General features: G+C 47.1%; 2 protein-coding genes across 11 annotated transcripts in view; one reads left to right on the top strand and one right to left on the bottom strand.

Annotated features, from left to right (window-relative positions):
• Nucleotides 1-5198: 5198 nt before the first annotated feature.
• Nucleotides 5199-6213, top strand: CEBPD (CCAAT enhancer binding protein delta). The gene has a single exon (XM_036993692.2). It carries the CDS (start codon nt 5253-5255, stop codon nt 6054-6056), a length of 804 nt encoding a protein of 267 aa, XP_036849587.1. The 5' UTR covers nt 5199-5252; the 3' UTR covers nt 6057-6213.
• Nucleotides 6214-7320: 1107 nt separating this feature from the next.
• SPIDR (scaffold protein involved in DNA repair) overlaps nt 7321-18450 on the bottom strand; it is a 462021-nt gene continuing 450891 nt past the window's right edge. For all 10 annotated transcript variants that reach the window (XM_036993683.2, XM_073229487.1, XM_073229486.1 and 7 more), the window contains 4 exons: nt 14178-14271; nt 13107-13221; nt 12810-12863; nt 7321-7923 (listed from right to left, as the gene is read on the bottom strand). In XM_036993683.2, coding sequence (XP_036849578.2) covers nt 7753-7923; nt 12810-12863; nt 13107-13221; nt 14178-14271 — 434 coding nt within the window. In that variant the 3' untranslated portion in view covers nt 7321-7752. The remainder of the gene's footprint in view (nt 7924-12809; nt 12864-13106; nt 13222-14177; nt 14272-18450) is intronic.

Here is an 18450-nt window from a genome sequence, read left to right as displayed (position 1 = left end):
AGCCATGGCAATTAGACAAAACAAAGAAATACAATGAATACAGATCAGTAAAGAAAAAGTAAAAAACTGCCACTATTTGCAGATGATATTATATTGTACATAAAAAACCCTAAAGACACCACTCCAAAACTACTAGAACTACTATCTGAATTCAGCAAAGTTGCAGGACACAAAATTAATACACAGAAATCTGTTGCATTCCTATACATTAATGATGAACTAGCAGAAAGAGAAATCAGGAAAACAATTCCATTCACAATTGCATCAAAAAGAATGAAATACTTAGGAATAAACCTAACCAAGGAAGTGAAAGACCTATATCCTGAAAACTACAAGACACTCTTAAGAGAAATTAAAGAGGACACTAACAAATGGAAACTCATCCCATGCTCCTGGCTAGGAAGAATTAATATTGTCAAAATGGCCTTCCTGCCCAAAGCAATCTACAGATTCAAGGCAATCCCTATCAAATTACCAAAAGCATTCTTCAACAAACTGGAGCACGTAGTTCAAAAATTCATATGGAAACACCAAAGACCCCAAATAGCCAAAGCAATCCTGAGAAGGAAGAATAAGGTCGGGGGGGGATCTCACTCCCCAACTTCAAGCTCTACTACAAAGCCACAGTAATCAAGACAATTTGTTACTGGCACAAGAACAGAGCCACAGACCAGTGGAACAGAATAGAGACTCCAGACATTAACCCAAACATATATGGTCAATTAATATATGAAAAAGGAGCCATGAACATACAGTGGGGAAATGATAGCCTCTTCAACAGCTGGTGTTGGCAAAACTAGACAGCTACATGTAAGAGTATGAAACTGGATCATTGTCTAACCCCATACACAAAAGTAAATTCGAAATGGATCAAAGACTTGAACGTAATTCATGAAACCATAAAACTCTTGGAAAAAAACATAGGCAGAAATCTCTTAGACATAAACATGAGTGACCTCTTCTTGAACATATCTCCCCGGGCAAGGGAAACAAAAGCAAAAAGGAACAAGCGGGACTATGTCAAGCTGAAAAGCTTCTGTACTGCAAAGAACACCATTAATAGAACAAAAAGGTATCCTACAGTACGGGAGAATATATTCATAAATGACAGATCTTATAAAGGGTTGACATCCAAAATATATAAAGAGCTCACGCACCTCAACAAACAAAAAGCAAATAATCCAATTAAAAAATGGGCAGAGGAGCTGAACAGATAGTTCTCCAAAGAAGAAATTCAGATGGCCAACAGACACACGAAAAGATGCTCCACATCGCTAGTCATCAGAGAAATGCAAATTAAAACCACAATGAGATACCACCTCACACCAGTAAGGAGCACCACCATACAAAAGACAAACAACAACAAATGTTGGCGAGGTTGTGGATAAACGGGAACCCTCCTACACTGCTGGTGGGAATGTAAACTAGTTCAACCAGTGTGAAAAGCAGTATGGAGGTTTCTCAAAAAGCTCGAAATAGAAATACCATTTGACCCACGAATTCCACTTCTAGCAATTTACCGTAAGAATGCAGCAGCCCAGTTTGAAGAAGACAGATGCACCCCTATGTTTACTGCAGCACTATTTACAATAGCTGAGAAATGGAAGCAACCTAAGTGTCGATCAGTAGATGAATGGATAAAGAAGATGTGGTACATATACACATTGGAGTATTATTATTCAGCCATAAGAAGAAAACAAATCCTATCATTTGCAACAACATGGATGGAGCTAGAGGGTATTATGCTCAGTGAAATAAGCCAGGCAGAGAAAGACAAGTACCAAATGATTTCACTCATATGTGGAATATAAGAACAAAGGGAAAACTGAAGGAACAAAATAGCAGCAGAAACATAGAACCCAAGAATGGACTAACTGTTACCAAAGGGAAAGGGACTGGGGAGGGTGGGTGGGAAGGGAGGGACAAGGGGCGAGGGAAGAAAGAGGGGCACTACGAATAGCATGTATAGCATGTATAGTGTGTGTAGGGGCACAGGGATTGTTGTGCAACACAGAGAAGACAAGTAGTGATTCTATAGCATCTTACTACACTGATGGACAGTGACTGTAATGGGGTTTGTGGAGGGGATTTGGTGATGGGGGGAGTCTAGTAAACATAATGTTCGTCATGTAACAGTAGATTAATTATACCAAAAAAATAATTAATTAAAAAAAAGATCATCATGATCAAATATGATTTATTCCAGGGATTCTACGATGGTACAACATTTGAAAATCCATCAACAGCATTCACCACGTAAACAAAAAGGACAAACACCACACGATCATCTCCATAGATGCTGAAAAAGCACTTGTCAAAATTCAACATCCATTCATGATAAAAACTCTCAACAAAATGGGTATAGAAGTCAAATACCTCAACATAATAAATCTCATATATGACAAACCCACAGCCAACATCATACTTAACAGCGAGAAGCTGAAAGCTTTTCACCTAAGATCGGGAACAAGACAAGGATGTCCACTCTCCCCACTTTTATTCAACATACTACTGGAGGTCCTAGCCACAGCAATCAGACAACACAAAGAAATACAAGGCATCCAGATTGGTAAAGAAGAAGTGAAACTGTCACTGTTTACAGATGGCATGATATTGCACATAAAAAACCCTAAAGACTCCACTCCAAAACTATTAGATCTAATATCTGAATCCAGCAAATTTGGAGGACACAAAATTAATACACAGAAATCTGTTACATTCCTATACATTAATGATGAACTAGCAGAAAGAGAAATCAGGAAAACAATTCCATTCACAATTGCATCAAAAAGAATAAAATCCCTAGGAACAAACCTAATAAAGGAAGTGAAAGACCTATACCCTGAAAACTACAAGACACTCGAGAGAAATTAAAGAAGACACCAATAAATGGAAATACATTCTGTGCTCATGGATAGGAATAATCAATATTGTCAAAATGGCCATTCTGCCTAAAGCAATCTACAGATTCAGTGCAATCCCCATCAAAATACTAACAATATTCTTCAATGGACTAGAACAAATAGTTCTAAAATTCATATGGAACCACAAAAGGGCCCAAATAGCCAAAGCAATCCTGACAAGAATAACGCTGGGGGTATTACACTCCCTGACTGCAAGCTCTACTGCAAAACCACAATAATTAAGACAATTTGGTATTGGCACAAGAACAGACCCATACACCAATGGAACAGAATAGAGAGGTTAGATATAAACCCAGGCATATATGGTCAATTAATATACGATAAAGTAGCCATGGACATACAATGGGGAAATGACAGCCTCTTCAACAGCTGGTGTTGGCAAAACTGGACAGCTACATCCAAGAGAATGAAACAAAGAAACAAATCCTACCATTTGCAACAACATGGATTGAACTGGTGGTATTATGCTTAGTGAAATAAGCCAGGCGGGGAAAGTCAAGTACCAAATGATTTCCCTCATTTGTGGAGTATAACAACGAAGCAAAACTGAAGGAACAAAACAACAGCCGACTCAGAGACTCCAACAAGAGCCTAGTGGTTATCAAAGGGGAGGGGTGAGGGAGGGCGAGTGCGGACGGAGGGAGAAGGGGATTAAGGGGTATTATGATTAGTACACATGGTGTGGAGGGATAATGGGGAAGACAATGTAGCACAGAGAAGACAAGTAGTGACTCTGTGGCATCTTATTACACTGATGGACAGTGACTGCAATGGAGTATGCGGGGGGTGCGGGGGGACTCCATAATGGTAAATGTAGTAACAACATTGTTTTTCATGTGAAACCTTCATAATAGTATATATCAATAAGAACTTAATAAAAAAATTAAAAAGAATAGGGTTCTTCCATATAAATATTTTTCATTTTCTAGTTGATTGGAGAGGGCTGTAACAGGGTTTTTATGGCTTCCTAAATAAGTAAGAACGGGGAAATTTGACCTAGGCCTTTTCTCTGGGCATGCATGAACCCACATTATGTATTCCTGGGTTTTGCCTTTAATAGGTAATTAATAGTGTAACACCACATCGTGTCCCCTGAGTAATTTTAAAGCAGTATGTTTGTCCTAATAAATCTATTGAATATCCCATAGAGCATCATTAGAAATTACCTGTAGATGTGACTGCAGAAACTCTGACAGCAGGTCATGGAGCATTTGGTGTTTGGACTCAGCATCTGATGAGTGAGACGCCTAAGCCAAGGACAGATGTGACATAGAGGCCAAGTTTGCAAAGGGACAGTCATTTAATGAATGGAACTGGCCAGAAATGCCCGTCCAAATTGCAGGAAACAAGGAACAAAGCCCATACATACTGAGTCTCTTCAGGCATTTCACAACGTGACGAGCTAGCAACTCAATATCCTGTCAGAACTACTAGTAGAGATCTCATCTTTCTCCCAAAGAGGATCCAAATGTTCTGGATTCAAAAGCACTTTTTGAAATACTGAACAGAGGAAAAAAAAGAACCTGAACTCAAAACAGGGCTGCAGCAGGATACCACCACAAGATGGCGCTACTGCGGTGGGCCTGGAGGAGAGGCCCCGGCAGGGCTCGGGGCGCGCGGGGGCTCGGGTCCCCAAGGCTCCGGCGCTGCGTGTCGGAGAAGGGCCTCGCGCCTGGCGGGTCCTCGGCGAGCAGGGTGGTTGCGCGCGAGGTGGCTCGCGTCCGGGACGCTCGCTGCATAATTCCCCGCGCGCCCTGCCCGCCATCCCTTCGGCCGGGAAGCACCAGCCGCGACGAAGGAGGCGACCCTGGGCCGCCTGGGCCGAGCGCCCTGAGGATGGCTGGGACAGGCAGAGAGGGCCCTGAGCCGTGCCAGGTAGCCCCCAGCGCGCCATCCCCGCGCCCGGCCCCTGTCCCCGACGGGCGGGGTGGCGGACAGTGCCTAGGGCTGTCCCTTGGTTGCTTCCCGCATCTGTCCTCCGCCTCCGGTAAGGGGGCCGGCCCGGGACAGGGCGCCTAGGCCAAGTCCTGCTTTTGACTTCGCTCCCGCTCCGAGGAACTGAGCGGCTCCCAGGCCACAAACAGGAAGGGAAGCGGGGCCAGCGCGCGGGCAGGGGAGGGCCGTTCCCAGCAGCCGCGGCGGGCGGGGGGCGCCCGGGGCGTCGCCGGCAGGGCGCGGGGCGGGACGGGCCTGCCACCCCCGCGGCCCGGGGCGCCCCCGCGGCCGGCAGCGGGGCGGGGCGTGCGCGTCAGCCCGGGCTAGAAAAGCCAGCGCCCGCCCGGCGAGGTGACAGCCGCGCCCGCACGCAGATCCCGGCCCGACGCCGCCATGAGCGCCGCGCTCTTCAGCCTGGACGGCCCGGCGCGCGGCGCGCCCTGGCCTGCGGAACCTGCGCCCTTCTACGAGCCGGGCCGGGCGGGCAAGCTGGGCCGCGGGGCCGAGCCGGGAGGCCTGGTCGAGCCGGGCGCCGCTGCCCCCGCCATGTACGACGACGAGAGCGCCATTGACTTCAGCGCCTACATCGACTCCATGGCCGCGGTGCCCACACTGGAGCTATGTCACGACGAACTTTTCGCCGACCTCTTCAACAGCAACCACAAGGCGGGTGCGGCGGGCGCCGGCGCCGGGGCCCTGGAGCTGCTCCCCGGCGGCCTCGCGCGCCCCCCGGGCCCCGCCGCGCCGCGCCCGCTCAAGCGCGAGCCCGACTGGTGCGACGGCGACGCGCCCGGCTCATTGCTGCCCGCGCAGGTGGCCGCGTGCGCGCAGACCGTGGTGAGCCTGGCCGCAGCTGCGCAGCCCACGCCACCCACGTCGCCGGAGCCGCCGCGTTGCAGCCCCGCGCCCGGCCCGGCCCGGGAGAAGAGCGCCGGCAAGCGGGGCCCGGACCGCGGCAGCCCGGAGTACCGTCAGCGGCGCGAGCGCAACAACATCGCCGTGCGAAAGAGCCGCGACAAGGCCAAGCGGCGCAACCAGGAGATGCAGCAGAAGCTGGTGGAGCTGTCGGCCGAAAACGAGAAGCTGCACCAGCGCGTAGAGCAGCTCACACGGGACCTGGCCGGCCTGCGGCAGTTCTTCAAGCAGCTGCCCAGCCCGCCCTTCCTGCCTGCCGCCGGGGCCGCGGACTGCCGGTAACGCGCGGCCCGAGCGGGCGGACTCCCGACGACCTTACCTCAGCGCTGCGGCCCGAGCGAGCGTCCTGCCCGGCGGCGGGGCCGCCGCTTGCACGGGACGCGTGCGCGCAAGGAGCCTCGGCAAATGCGGCGCCGCGGGACACGGACAGAAGCTATACGTGGTTTTCCTTAAATTATTTTTATAATGGGAGCTTTTTCTACAGCTTACTCCTACCGATGCAGCTAAGGTACATTTGTAAAAGAGGACAAGACTTTTCAGACAAAACCTTTGTATTGTACATGAGGAAAAGACTGAGCATGCCCACTTTTTATATTAATTTTTACAGTATTTGTAAGAATAAAGAAGCATTAAAAACCACCCGATTGCTGTACTCGCAGTGCATCCGCACGCCAGTGGCCCAGGACCTCGCGGGGCCCAGCTGTGTGTTCCTCTGGAGCCAGGCTTCTTGAAAGAGGGTCTGCTTTGCTTTTGAAACATGCCAACGTCGCCCTCCAAATGTTTTTAACTTGCTGAGGTTGGCAAAGCACGATTAAGCTCGGGTTAAACTAGCAGTTTTCTGGGGGAAGGTGCTTCCAAAAAGCATCCCGACTTGGGGAGAGGGCTGGTTGGCTCAGCAGCCGCGCTGGGGGCCCGATGGAGAACAACTGGGTGAGGTCCCCAAATTTCAGTGGGCTGCTTCAGGGGGGAGGGGGCAGACGAGGGGGCAGGTTATCCGAAGAAAAGTCTGCCTTTTATGGGAGCTTGCTTTCACTTTCCTGTCTGTGGACAGCTTCAAATAGATTTTCAAAACGCCTATAAACACAAAATAACCATGTAGTTGATGAAAACCACATTCACAAAGGTACTTAAAGTGGGGTATACTGCCAGTCACTGTAGTGTTTCAAAGCTTAATCTGGACAAATAATATATATAAAGCCGTTTGCTTTTCCTGCAGTGCAGGTGGGTACCGGGCACCCTTTCTTGTTTCCGGCTGCTGTATCTATGTTACATAATTAATCAGCCACGGCCTGTCACGATCATATTGTTATAAAGGGGAAACAAAATCTTTGGCGTCTATAGATAATACATGGTTTTACGCATAATTTAAATCTCTTTAAATTTGTAATCTTGGCTTTGTGCTCAGTCCCTAGCAGGATTAAACAATCCTATCTAGGGCCATCTCCGTGTTCAGCTATAATCAGGACAGTTATCTATGCTTCAGGGGCAACTGTTTCACCTTTGACATAATTTCCCAGAACATTTTCCCCAAAATAGGGAACTGCAAAATGCTTAGGTTGGATGTTTATTGTAGCAGAACAGTAATATCACAGTATGGGACAAAAGTTTAAGCTTTGCAGGGTGTTCTTTGGGGGAATGTTAAATACAAGAAAACATCATGAGACAGTAAAATGTAAACATTGCAAAGTTACAACTCAAAAAATTTTTGCTATATATATAATTTTGCCTAAGATAAATATAAAGTGAAGACTTCTAGCTTATTTAAGCTTTAATGACACATTCCTAAATTTTCAGAGGTAAGAAAAATATGTAACTAGAAAAAATTTTGATTTATAGCTTACAAAACCGTTTAACATTTGCCCCAGAAAATTCTAAGTTCCACTTCAAAATCATTAAATACATTTTATGTACTCTTCCCAGAGTTAACAAGTAACTGGCAAAAACCACCACCACCACCCTTGCAGGCACATTGCAAAGTTCACAGGTCCTGGTCCTGCGGCGACTGACGGTGTTCAGAAGGGGCTCTGCCTGCACTCAGGAGCTCAATTTCCTCCAGTTCAATGCAGCTAGTCGGGTGGGTGGTTATGGACTGGACAGAACAGCTCAACAAACCCACCTCCTTTCCGAGGACACTCTTCACTTCATAACTCTGCAGTGATAAAAGGCACGCTGGTTAAAGCAAACAGAGTTAAGCCCTGGACATTCTGTTCCCAACAACACAGAACACCAAAGAGCAGAGGGCCGTCGCCCAGTGCATGACTTTCCCCTCTTCAAACGTGACAGAAATATGGGTCAGAGAGGGGAAAATGAAGAGCTCCAATAAAAGCCCTGTTTATTATAGCAAATGAAGGAATTGCTTTTTTTTCTGATAAATCAGTGCTTTAAACAAGAACACTTAAAAGATACTAATACTTTTACTAATGTTAGTGGATGTGATGATAATCATCTCCCAGCTGGCTGTTGTAGAAGAGGAACTGGCAGGGAAAAGGATTTGCCTTGTGTTTTCAGCTGGGAAGGCTGGGGGCTGGGCCATCAGGTTTATGGCTGCCTGCTTTAGGACACTTCCCCAATCTAGCAACATATCTGGTCAAATGGTTTCCTGGTACTTTGCTCCAAATCTCTCTCCTTTATAGGATCCCATTTCTTCTAGAGTTAACCTGAGCTAAACACCTCTGTGTTGTAGGAATCTTTTCACATTCTGTTTGTATGAATATTTTATGGGGATTGATTAATCTTGGGCAAGTTTCATCTCTAGATAGGAACACAGCACACTGGTGGCAGGAGGGCCAAGTGAAGGGGTTAGGGGCATGGTTGTACACTCCTTGGTCTCTACAGATCACACTCAAGACATTTTCTTCTTGCGGTGGAGTGGCACTAATCAGAGGCCCAGATGCATAGGAATAAATCACATCTCTGGCCTCATCAGAGATGGCAGCCCTAGGAGGTAATGTGTTGCCTAGAAATGCCTTTGCTGCCATTTGCAGGGTGATCAGGGGTATCTCACCCCTCCTGTGTGTGAGACACCTGATAGATCTCTACAACAGCTGCGGTTGGCTTGAATCAACTCACCCCTCCCACCACTGAAGCATCTTGGCAAAGGAGACAGGCTGGAGTTGTCAGATAGCATGGTCAAAGCAGGCCCACGTCTGCCACCCCTTGGTGCCCTCCTGCCTAGAGTGGCACCTCACTGCCACAACCTGGGTCTGGGCTAGGATCATGACTGGCTTCTTGGGAGCAAAGGGCAGTAGAAGGGACACTGGATGGTGTCCCAAGCTTGGCGTGGAAGGGAGTAGCTTCTGCTTGTCTCTACTGGGACCCAGACATGTGCTGTGAGGGTCGCAGCCAACAGGCACACGACAGCTGGCCAGGGATTGAAGGGCTTCTGTGACCCTATCCCAGCCTTTGGGCACCAGCCAGTGACTACAGAAGCAGGGCCAAGCTGCCCCAGCAGAGCCCTGTCCAAACTGCAGGTCTGTGTGGGAAGTATATAAGCCACTGAGCTTTGAGATGGGTTTTGTTTGGAAGCAATGAATACGAGAATCAATCTGGGATGCAAACACTGCTCTAACGCCAAACACAGCGATGCTCTGGTTTCCCGTCTCTAAGATGGTACGGTGCGAAATACCCAGGCTAGTCAACATGATCTGTAAAGAGTTGTGGCTTTACAGTAAAAAGTTAGAGTAAGGTCGACAAGATGGTTTAATGCAGTGATGGTGCAGTGAGCATGGCTGGTCAAGATGGGTTAAGAGACGGAACTAAAACTACCCGACTCAGGCTCATGTGTGAAAAACTACCCAACTCAGGCTCATGTGTGACCGAGCCGGCAGTGCATGGCCACTCCCTCTATCCCCCTCTGAAGGATTATTAGGAGCCCACATGGGGCCTGTCCCTGAAGAGGTGGCAGTGAGCAAGACAGAACCTTGAGGTTGGGGATGCACAGGTGGGATGGGTGGGGTCAGCATATAGCTGGGGCCTAGGACCGTCTGCATGACGGCTGGCCCTGAATGTGTGTGTGGGAGGCAGACACCCCCATTCCTGCTCTCTGTGGGGTAAAAGCATGGGATTTCAACTTGAAGAAAAGTCAGCAGAATATCATTTCTTTACAAAGATTCAATAATAACTATGTCATTTATAAATGGAGATTAAATTACAAATACTTTATATTTGGGGGAAATTAACATGAAGTGGTTACAAGGCAGTGTTCACATGTGGTAAGACCCATCCCTGTTTTTAAAAGTATAATATGCTTTCCTCTTCTCTAAGCTAAGGAAACAAACTCCAAATTTCATGTCACTGTAATGTTACCTTTGAGAACAGACATGGACAATGACAACCAGTCCCATTGTTCTCACGCTGCCAGCCACTTGACCACCTTAGAGCAGAGCCAGCAAACCTAAGCTCATGCATCCTGTTCAGAAACTCCATCTGTCCCCAGGAGTGGGGCTATGTTCTGGTGGGAAGTTCTGACATAATTCTTTGGATTTTGGCAAATGTGCATGCTCACCCAGAACACCAACAAGAGTCTAGACTTGAAACCTGTGTCTATACCTGTGGCAGATGTTTACACAGAGGTCCTTTAATACCTGTCTTCTATCAGTGCCTCCCAGGCCAGACGTGGAGCTCTGATTCTCTGCTGCTAGTAAAATTGGGGGCAGCGGTAAGGAGCACCCTAAAAGGTGCCTGCAGGCTTAGAACTTCTTCCAACTGTATGAATATCAGCTCTGATAACAGAGCACACAAAGAGGTGACAGCTAAGGCTATTGCCACTGTGCCCCTCACCCAAGGTGTGTGCACACATGGGTGTATATACACACACACATACCCACACTTAGGTACACAAGTCATTTTGAGGTCTTTGTAAGTAGGGTTTTGCTTATGGGAATATGTACATATGTAATAAGCACGTATGTGTGAGACACGTTTAATGTGTATAAGCCAGCTTCAGTCAGAAGGAAATCGAGTAAATGAGGAAGTTTTCAGCCTCTGGCTGGTCTATGGGTCCCTACAGAGAGGAAGGGAGTTCAAGGGCTACTCATCACTGGGGGCCTCCCAGAGGAAGCACCAGGCCACTGCCCTGGAGGCCTACAAGGACACAGCAGGTGTATGTTGGAGTGGCAGGTATGTGTGTGTGGCGCAGCAAGTACGTATGTGGAGACCAGGTGAGTTGTGTGCTATCCCAAAGTGGTGTTGGTTTTAGTTTGTTTAGCTTGTGGATGTTGGTTCACTTTGCAATGTGTTTTCCCTAAGCAGAAATTTTCCCAACACTTTCTCTCATTTTCTACAAAAAAAAGTTCCCTGGTAACCTAGATCTGCCATCTTTTCTCCTATCTAAAACCCCCAACTATGGACACCTCCAGTCCATCAGCCTGAACTAGCAGCTCGCCCTCCTTTCTTCCTCCTTCCCTCCCCCAGGGACCAAGAGCTGAGGCAACAGGGAATCAGTCCCCAGGTGCTGCTGCCTCCACCTCCCACTGAACACATCCACTTCAGGAGAGGGGCAGAGATGCACAGGGCCCTGTCATCCCTCCCACTGGGGCTGGCTCCTAACTGCTAGTCAGGAGAACAATGACTCTTCCCAGTGGGACCTCTCTGCAAGCAACGGGACAGTGGCTAAGCGCCTTGCACTCTGTTTTTTGGCAGTAAATGTGGTTTCTTCTCCAGTGGGGTGCTGGGCAAATTAAGAGAGAAATATGAGAAAAGTGAGCATAGCTTTTGGTCCATTGTAATTATCTACTTACATTTTACTTTTAAACAATCAGAAAATACTTGTTTATAAACCCTCCTACAGCTTGGTCTAAACATTAATCCCTGTTTGCAAAGCAGTTTCTTAGAGGAAGGTTTGGCGCTGGGTTGGGGGCAGAGGCTGTCACTGACTGGCTTTACGGAGCCATGCCCAGGGCAGGCTTTATCCCAGGGAGGGAGCCAGAAACTCTTTTGCAAGCTTCACAGGCGATTGATTCTACCCTGAAATCAGAGCTGGGAACCGCAGTCAGACCAGTGGTCCTCACCGATTCTCTTCATGGATTTATCCACATTCCTATTTAATCCAAACTCTGATAGTCACGGTACAGATGAAAGAGTGTAAATGGCTGTTCTGCCTCCTGGTGCCGCCAGCCCCTCCAGAGGTGCAGCAGGGAGGGGCTGGGGGCTGGCCAGGAGCCAGAGACGGTGGCAGGGTGACTCTGTAGGATGGATCCAATTAGCCTGGAACTCTGGCTGGGATCAGCGCTGGAATTTGGCCATGGGAACACATCAGAAAATTCTGCAGACAGTAAGCCTCACCATTCAGCATGACCTCAGGCACTGGCCCCGGTCTGCTGCCTGGATGTGGGCTCCAGTGCTGGTCACAGAAACGACCATCAGTCAGTCCCAACTGCCCTTCCTGGGGCTCAGAGACTTACTTCATGGGCTGCTGTGGTACTTTTAAATGGCTCTGCTGAGACAGAGGTGGTGTCTCAAGGACAGACCTCCCTCATTTATGAAGGCCAGATTTCATTAAGAAGAAACTCTTTGGCCCGTAAGTTATGTATACTGGGCAGTGGCTGCCTCGGAGGCGCACACCACTTTAAGTCTCACCACAGCCATTCTCAGGGCAGGCAAACCAGTTCTGAAAAATAATGGTAAAGTTTCCAGTTACTCAGACTCTGAAATACTGAGCAATTAAAAAGAAAATATGTCTCAGGTATTTCTATTAACATGAAAGCATGCCAGTAGCATTTGAAATCTCAAGACCGTCTTACCATAATCAAAATCAGGGTACATATTCATTGCACAGGTGATCAGGAAATAATCTCAGTTCGAAAAAGGAAAGGGCGCTGCTAGCAGACATGTGCACTGATGGCAGTGAACGCTGAGTGACAGCAGTGAGATGTGTCCCTGTCTCAGAAGAGGCTAAACTAGGCGCGCACATAATCCTGTCACGAGCCTTCGTTGTCACCAGAAGTTTACAGGAGGGGGTCTTCATCTGGGGGACGACCTGCTCGCTTGGGGCGTGAAAGCATAAGGACAACACCTGGGCTGGGAGCCCGGACTTACCCCATCTTCGCAGGCAGCGCACCTCAGGAGGGAGGAAATACTGCTCTGTAGCAGCTGCAACGACAGGGCAGACAGGCGGCTGAGGTGCATGCCTGTGGTAAGGCACTCACATTAAATTTAAAACACACTCTTATCTTTGGCAGCTTCCATCACAAAGCCTTCGAATGTGACTTTTAAGCCACAGACCTAGAAAGGCTGTGGCTCCTGAGGTGAGTCCCTCTACCCTTCCCCAGGGCGGGGGCACCAGATGCAGCCTCTCCAAGCCCACGAGTCAGAGTGGCCCTGCTCAGCTCCTACCTTGACTCTCACTGTGCACTGGGGCCATGAGGGGCAGTCCAGGAAGACTTGCAGGTGCCTTCGGAGAAGAGGAGAGGTGACCACACGGAAGCAGTCCCCACAGAAGAAAGTGCTTCTGTTGTTTGGAAACACAGGAAAGACAAGACTCGAAAAGGAACAAAGCCTTAGAGTTTGGCAGCAGACAGACACTTTTCTAATAATGAATGTTTGCTTAGATAGGAAAGGAGGATTTACTTTCAGAAACAAAGTTTCTGAAAAAGGTCGGAAGCTCCCTGGGTCACCCTGTTTGGGGACATAAATGCCAGCCAGCTTCCAGCTTCCAGCTGTATGGGCACAAAACTTCCCAGAGGACGGCAGTGACTTGGGCAGGGAAGCCTCATCCCAGCTGTGCCTGGATGACAGCACATATCCCCTGAGGTCAAGGGGGCTTGTGCACAGCGAGGGGAAGTCAGAGCTGCCCATCTGCCTAGACAGGAACACTTACTTTCAGTCACCAGCATTTATGCTCTTTATTGCTACCAAGTGAACCTGTGATTCATACTCTTCTTGTCTCTTAAATACAATCTAGTGGTGACTTTTTCATTCATAAGGCCACCAATCCAGACCATGTGAAGGAGATACTCACCCTTTCTGTATGAAGAAGTGGAAAGTAGTACACATGCCCTCTTTCTATCTGTCATGAGACAAAGTCTACTGGGGAGGCCTGAGAGTGGCACTGATACCCATCCCCAGACCCTGGCCCTGGAGGGGCGCTGGGCAGCGAAGGGATGCCTGCTCATGTAGCTGCTCATTGGTCTCTGGAGTCTGCACCCTGAAGAGGATAACCTGTATGGTTATCAACATTGTCTTATTTGTTCACATTTGCCCTGAGTTTTCTTTTCTCTCCACTGATAACAAAATAGCTAATAATAAAACCTGGCTATTTTCTCTTTCAAAATAGGAGGAGCTGCAAGGAGCAGCAAAATTCCTGGTTACAAAGAAAAAAAATACACCCTCCACCAAGGCAATGGGGTCTCTGGGACCAGGATGCTGCTGCCCTGGGGTATTTGAGGCTGGCCTCTGCCCCCTTACCTGTCTTCTGGGCTCTGTTCCAATCTCTCGTTGCCACACAGGTCACACGTAGGCCATGAGAAAGCAGTGCGTTCATCCACTCCAACCACAGTGCCTAGGCCCAAATGAGAGCAAAGCCAGGCTCAGAGGGGTTTTCTGCCTCCCAATTCCTCTCTGCCTCCTCAGGACACAGGTGATGACGTTAGGCACCTCTGATTTTGTCTCACTTTTGTTTACATAAATGTTCCTAAGCTTTCTATAGTTGCTGCTTATTGCACAAATTAAGCTACAACAGTAAAAAGTAAGCTTTACAGCTTGCCCACATACTACATGACCATGTGTTTTCACTTCTGCCTGACCTTCTCTGGTCTTTTCTAGATGCACACACATGGAAATCATCATAAGCAAGTGCTGGGGCAGTGTCGCCCTCTGCCGCGCAGGCTGCTGTGTCTGCCTTGCTGGTGTTCCATCTGGCTGTTGCATCAGTCCCCACCTCCACCCTGGACTTGTACATCCCAGATTACTTTAGTGGAGAGGCAATGATATCTTTCTACTGTATTGAGATCCTTTCCTTAGGACAGATTCCTGGAAGCAGTTACTGTGTCAGAGTATCAGAGATGAAGAAACACCCTTTCAGAAGATGTTCCTCCCGGACTTTCTGACTCACACAGTCACTTCCCATTCAGTGTCAGCTTCACGGCACTGCATGCTGGTATCACCTTACATATTTGCATCATTCACAGGGGGTGGAATTCCATATCTTAGTTTTCACTTCTTTGATAAGGGAAGAAATATTCTTATTGGTTTGTTAATATCTTGTCTTATGTGATTTCTCTGGTTTCCTTGTTTCTTTTTTACTCTAATATTTGTGACTTATATATTCAACAGATATGTACACAATGCTATTTACTATGGGATGTATGTGTAGGACATATGTGTGGAATGTACATGTGGCACTAAAAACATACAGATGAATGCTACAATCCCTACTCTCATGGACCCCACAGTCTGGTTGACAAAGCAGATAAAGTATAAAAATGTCATGAAGTATGGGAGAAAATATTTGCAAAAGACATATTTGACAAAGGACTGTTAATCCAAAATGTATAAAAAACTCTTAAAACTCAACAATAAGAATACCAACAGCCCAATTAAAAACTGGGCCAAAGACCTTAACAGACACCTCAGCAAAGAAGATGGCTGAGATGGGAAGCAAGCACATGAAAAGATGCTCCAACATTATATGTTATCAGGGAGTTGCAAATTAAAACAACCATCAGATACCACTATAAACCTATCACAATGGCCAAATTCCACTGACAACACCAATAGCTGGTGAGGTCGTGGAGCAAAAGGAACTCTCATTCACTGCTGGTGGGAATGCAAAATGCCACAGTCACTTTGCAAGGCAGTTTGGCAGTTTCTTAAAAGCCCAGCCCAGCATAGTCTTACCACATGACCCAGCAGTTGTGCTCCTTGGTATTTACCCAAAGGAGGCGAAAACCTATGTCCACACAAGACCCTGCACACAGATGTTCATAGTAGCTCCATTCATAATCACTAAGACTTGGAAGCAATCAAGATGTCCTTCAGTAGGTGAGTGGATAACCTATGGTCCATCCAGACAATGGAATATTATTCAGTGCTAAAAAGAAATGAGCTATCAAGCCATGAAAAGACATGGAGGAATGTTAAGTATATTGCTTAAAGGAGCCAGTTTGAAAAATAAGATAAAGTAATATGCTATATGATTCCAATGACATGACATTCTGGAAAAAGCAAAACTAATACAGACAGTACAGAAATCTGTCAGTGCCAGATGTGAAGGGGTAGGAAAGAAGAACAAATGGAGCTCAGGGAATTGTTAGGGTGGTGAGACTCTCACATAAGTGATCCCTTATGTAAAGTGTAGACTCTGGGTGATGGCGATGTGTCAGTGTAGGTTCATCAGTTGTAAAAAACGAACCATCTCGTGGGAATGTTTATGGGAGAAGGGTGTGTATGTCTTGAAGTGGGAGTATATGGGAAATCTCTCTATCTTCTGTTCAATTTTGTTATAAGCCTACAGCTGTTCTAAAAGATAATCTAGTTTTAAAAAGTACCATGAAATAAATGCTCAATTGAGAAATGGAAAAGACACCCCAGAAGTGCAGAAGGGAGGCTATCTAGACTGGCCTGAGGATCAGGGAAGCCTTCCTGAAAGAGTCATGAGGTGGGGCTGCAGGTGGGGAGTGGGGACACAGGCTGACCCCACCCTGAGGTGGGGCTGGTGGCCAGATAGGCATAAAGAAAAGGGAGGTGACACAGCTGTGAAGATGGCAGACATGATCTTTGAGGGTCTTCTGGGATTTAAGACTTGACCTTACAAGGGAAGTGGAATTTTAAAAATGGGATTGAGATGGTCTCTAATTTCCTTGGAATGTGAAGTATTATAGATAGCATCTAGGTATAATGACAAATCACAGACTATCGTTGTTGAAAGTGGTGAAAACTAGACATTTGAAAAAAATGTAAGATGTGACCTAAGTTCCCAGAAATACAGAAGAGTCATCTTCACTACTTTTATTAGAACAAGCATTAGGAAAAAATTTATCTGTAGAGGATAAAACAGAAATATGACAACTAAGTTGGCTTGATTTATCAAAATGCATTCATGTGATGCATACTTGAATAACTTCTTAAAAATGGAAATAACAGATCTTGATTTTGAAAGGCTGCCCCAGCTAATTTCATTGTCCTTGCAAATCTAATCAAGATTGAATCAAAGGGATGAAAAGTAAAGTCAGTAAGAGCTTATAATACAGCCAGAAAGAAGTGTCGATTACTTCATAACAGGCAGGAGCTAAGAAGGGCCAAGAGGGAGAAATGGGCTCCTGTCCCAGATTTCTGCATGCCCAGCACACAGCAGTAGTTGGTAGACATCTGATAATGAATGAAAAGAAGATGACTACCAAGCTAGTCCCTTCTCCCCAAGGCACCTTTGGGTGTTAATAGCATTTACATTTATGTGGGATTAAGCAATTTCCTTCCAACAGGGAGCAAGACACAAGTTGAAGAAATTTTTTTCATCTGGGGTCTGCACTCTGTTGGAAATCCCTCTGGCAACCCTAAATGAATTTCAAGGCAAGGCTGGGAAGTGTACAATTAAATTGTTAGTATCTGGAACATTCACTAAAATGAGTATCAGAAGATAACCAATTTTCATTAGAGTTTGGGGATTGTGATGCCAAATTCATCCCCTGGCTGCAATTTACTATTAAAAATCTTTACTTTCCTTGTCTTATTTACAGAAATCTGTTGTAATTAGGTTTGGGAAAGGTGTATCACATTTATTAGAACATCTTTTAAAAAAGGTTCTGTCACAGGATCCTGTGGGAAATGCTTCAGGCCTTCCTCCCTGGAAGCACAGTGCTTCCTGTCCAGCAGGGGCCCAAGGCAGCCATGTGCTCTGGGCAGTCTAGGATATCCTGGAACTCTAACCCTGGTTCAAAATTTTCTTCAGTGACTTTAACACTCTGCCACACCCTCCTCCCCCTTTTTACTGACTGGAAAAAGTTGGGTTTCAGAAATTTTTCTCCTAGTGAAGAGACTTAAATCTCGTTTTCAGCAGGACCCTCCTACCCTTCCTGAGGAGACACGGGATACAAAATGTGTGTTTGCTGCATCCATATCCAAGCGCTAGCAAGCAGTGGGAGAGGAACCGGGGAGCAATGCAAGGAAGACAAAATCAATGCTACAGAACCTTTTCACTGCCAAAATAAACTGGTAAGAAGTCCCTGCATACTCTGGGAGCTGATGTTGGGGGAGTGAGGAGATGAGAAGGCCTTCATGTAGGCTGCATTTTCTAGGAGTATTTAAAGCCTTCCTCTGTGCAGGTGGACAATGTCATTCTCAGACTGGCTCCCAGGGCTGACTCTGAGTTTATTCAAGCCCTGTTCAGGGGAAATGCCCAATGTTCAGCAAGGTCCACACCGCTGCTGGAAACCTTAATGCCCAGCTGCTTCAGCTGCTGCTGAGAGCTGCCCAATTCCTAGCACTGATTTCCTGCAGATGGTGAAAGAGCCTGCTTGCGGCTGTGCTCTGGAAAGCCACCACTCAACTTTCTGGGACCGGGACAGGCCTAGCAGGGCAAGGGGAGGTCCTGGAAGGGCTGTATGCTGTTGTTACATCACAGAGCAGTGAGGACTCCAGCCTTGCATGGATGTGATGGAGTCAGACCTGGGCAAGCCCACAGCTGGCTGGAGGCAGAGCAGGGAGCCTCTGTCCCTTATCCATCAGCGGAAACTGGTGGGGG

Source organism: Manis javanica, chromosome 2 (genome assembly GCF_040802235.1).
Source record: "Manis javanica isolate MJ-LG chromosome 2, MJ_LKY, whole genome shotgun sequence".
In the NCBI taxonomy this organism is placed as follows: domain Eukaryota; kingdom Metazoa; phylum Chordata; class Mammalia; order Pholidota; family Manidae; genus Manis; species Manis javanica.
The sequence above is the reverse complement of the archived record's forward strand: the minus strand, read 5'-3'. Positions and strand labels throughout refer to the sequence as shown.

Bases quoted from the DNA above. Each gene is read 5' to 3' on its own strand.
- CEBPD (XM_036993692.2), top strand. From the start codon at position 5,253: ATGAGCGCCGCGCTCTTCAGCCTGGACGGCCCGGCGCGCGGCGCGCCC.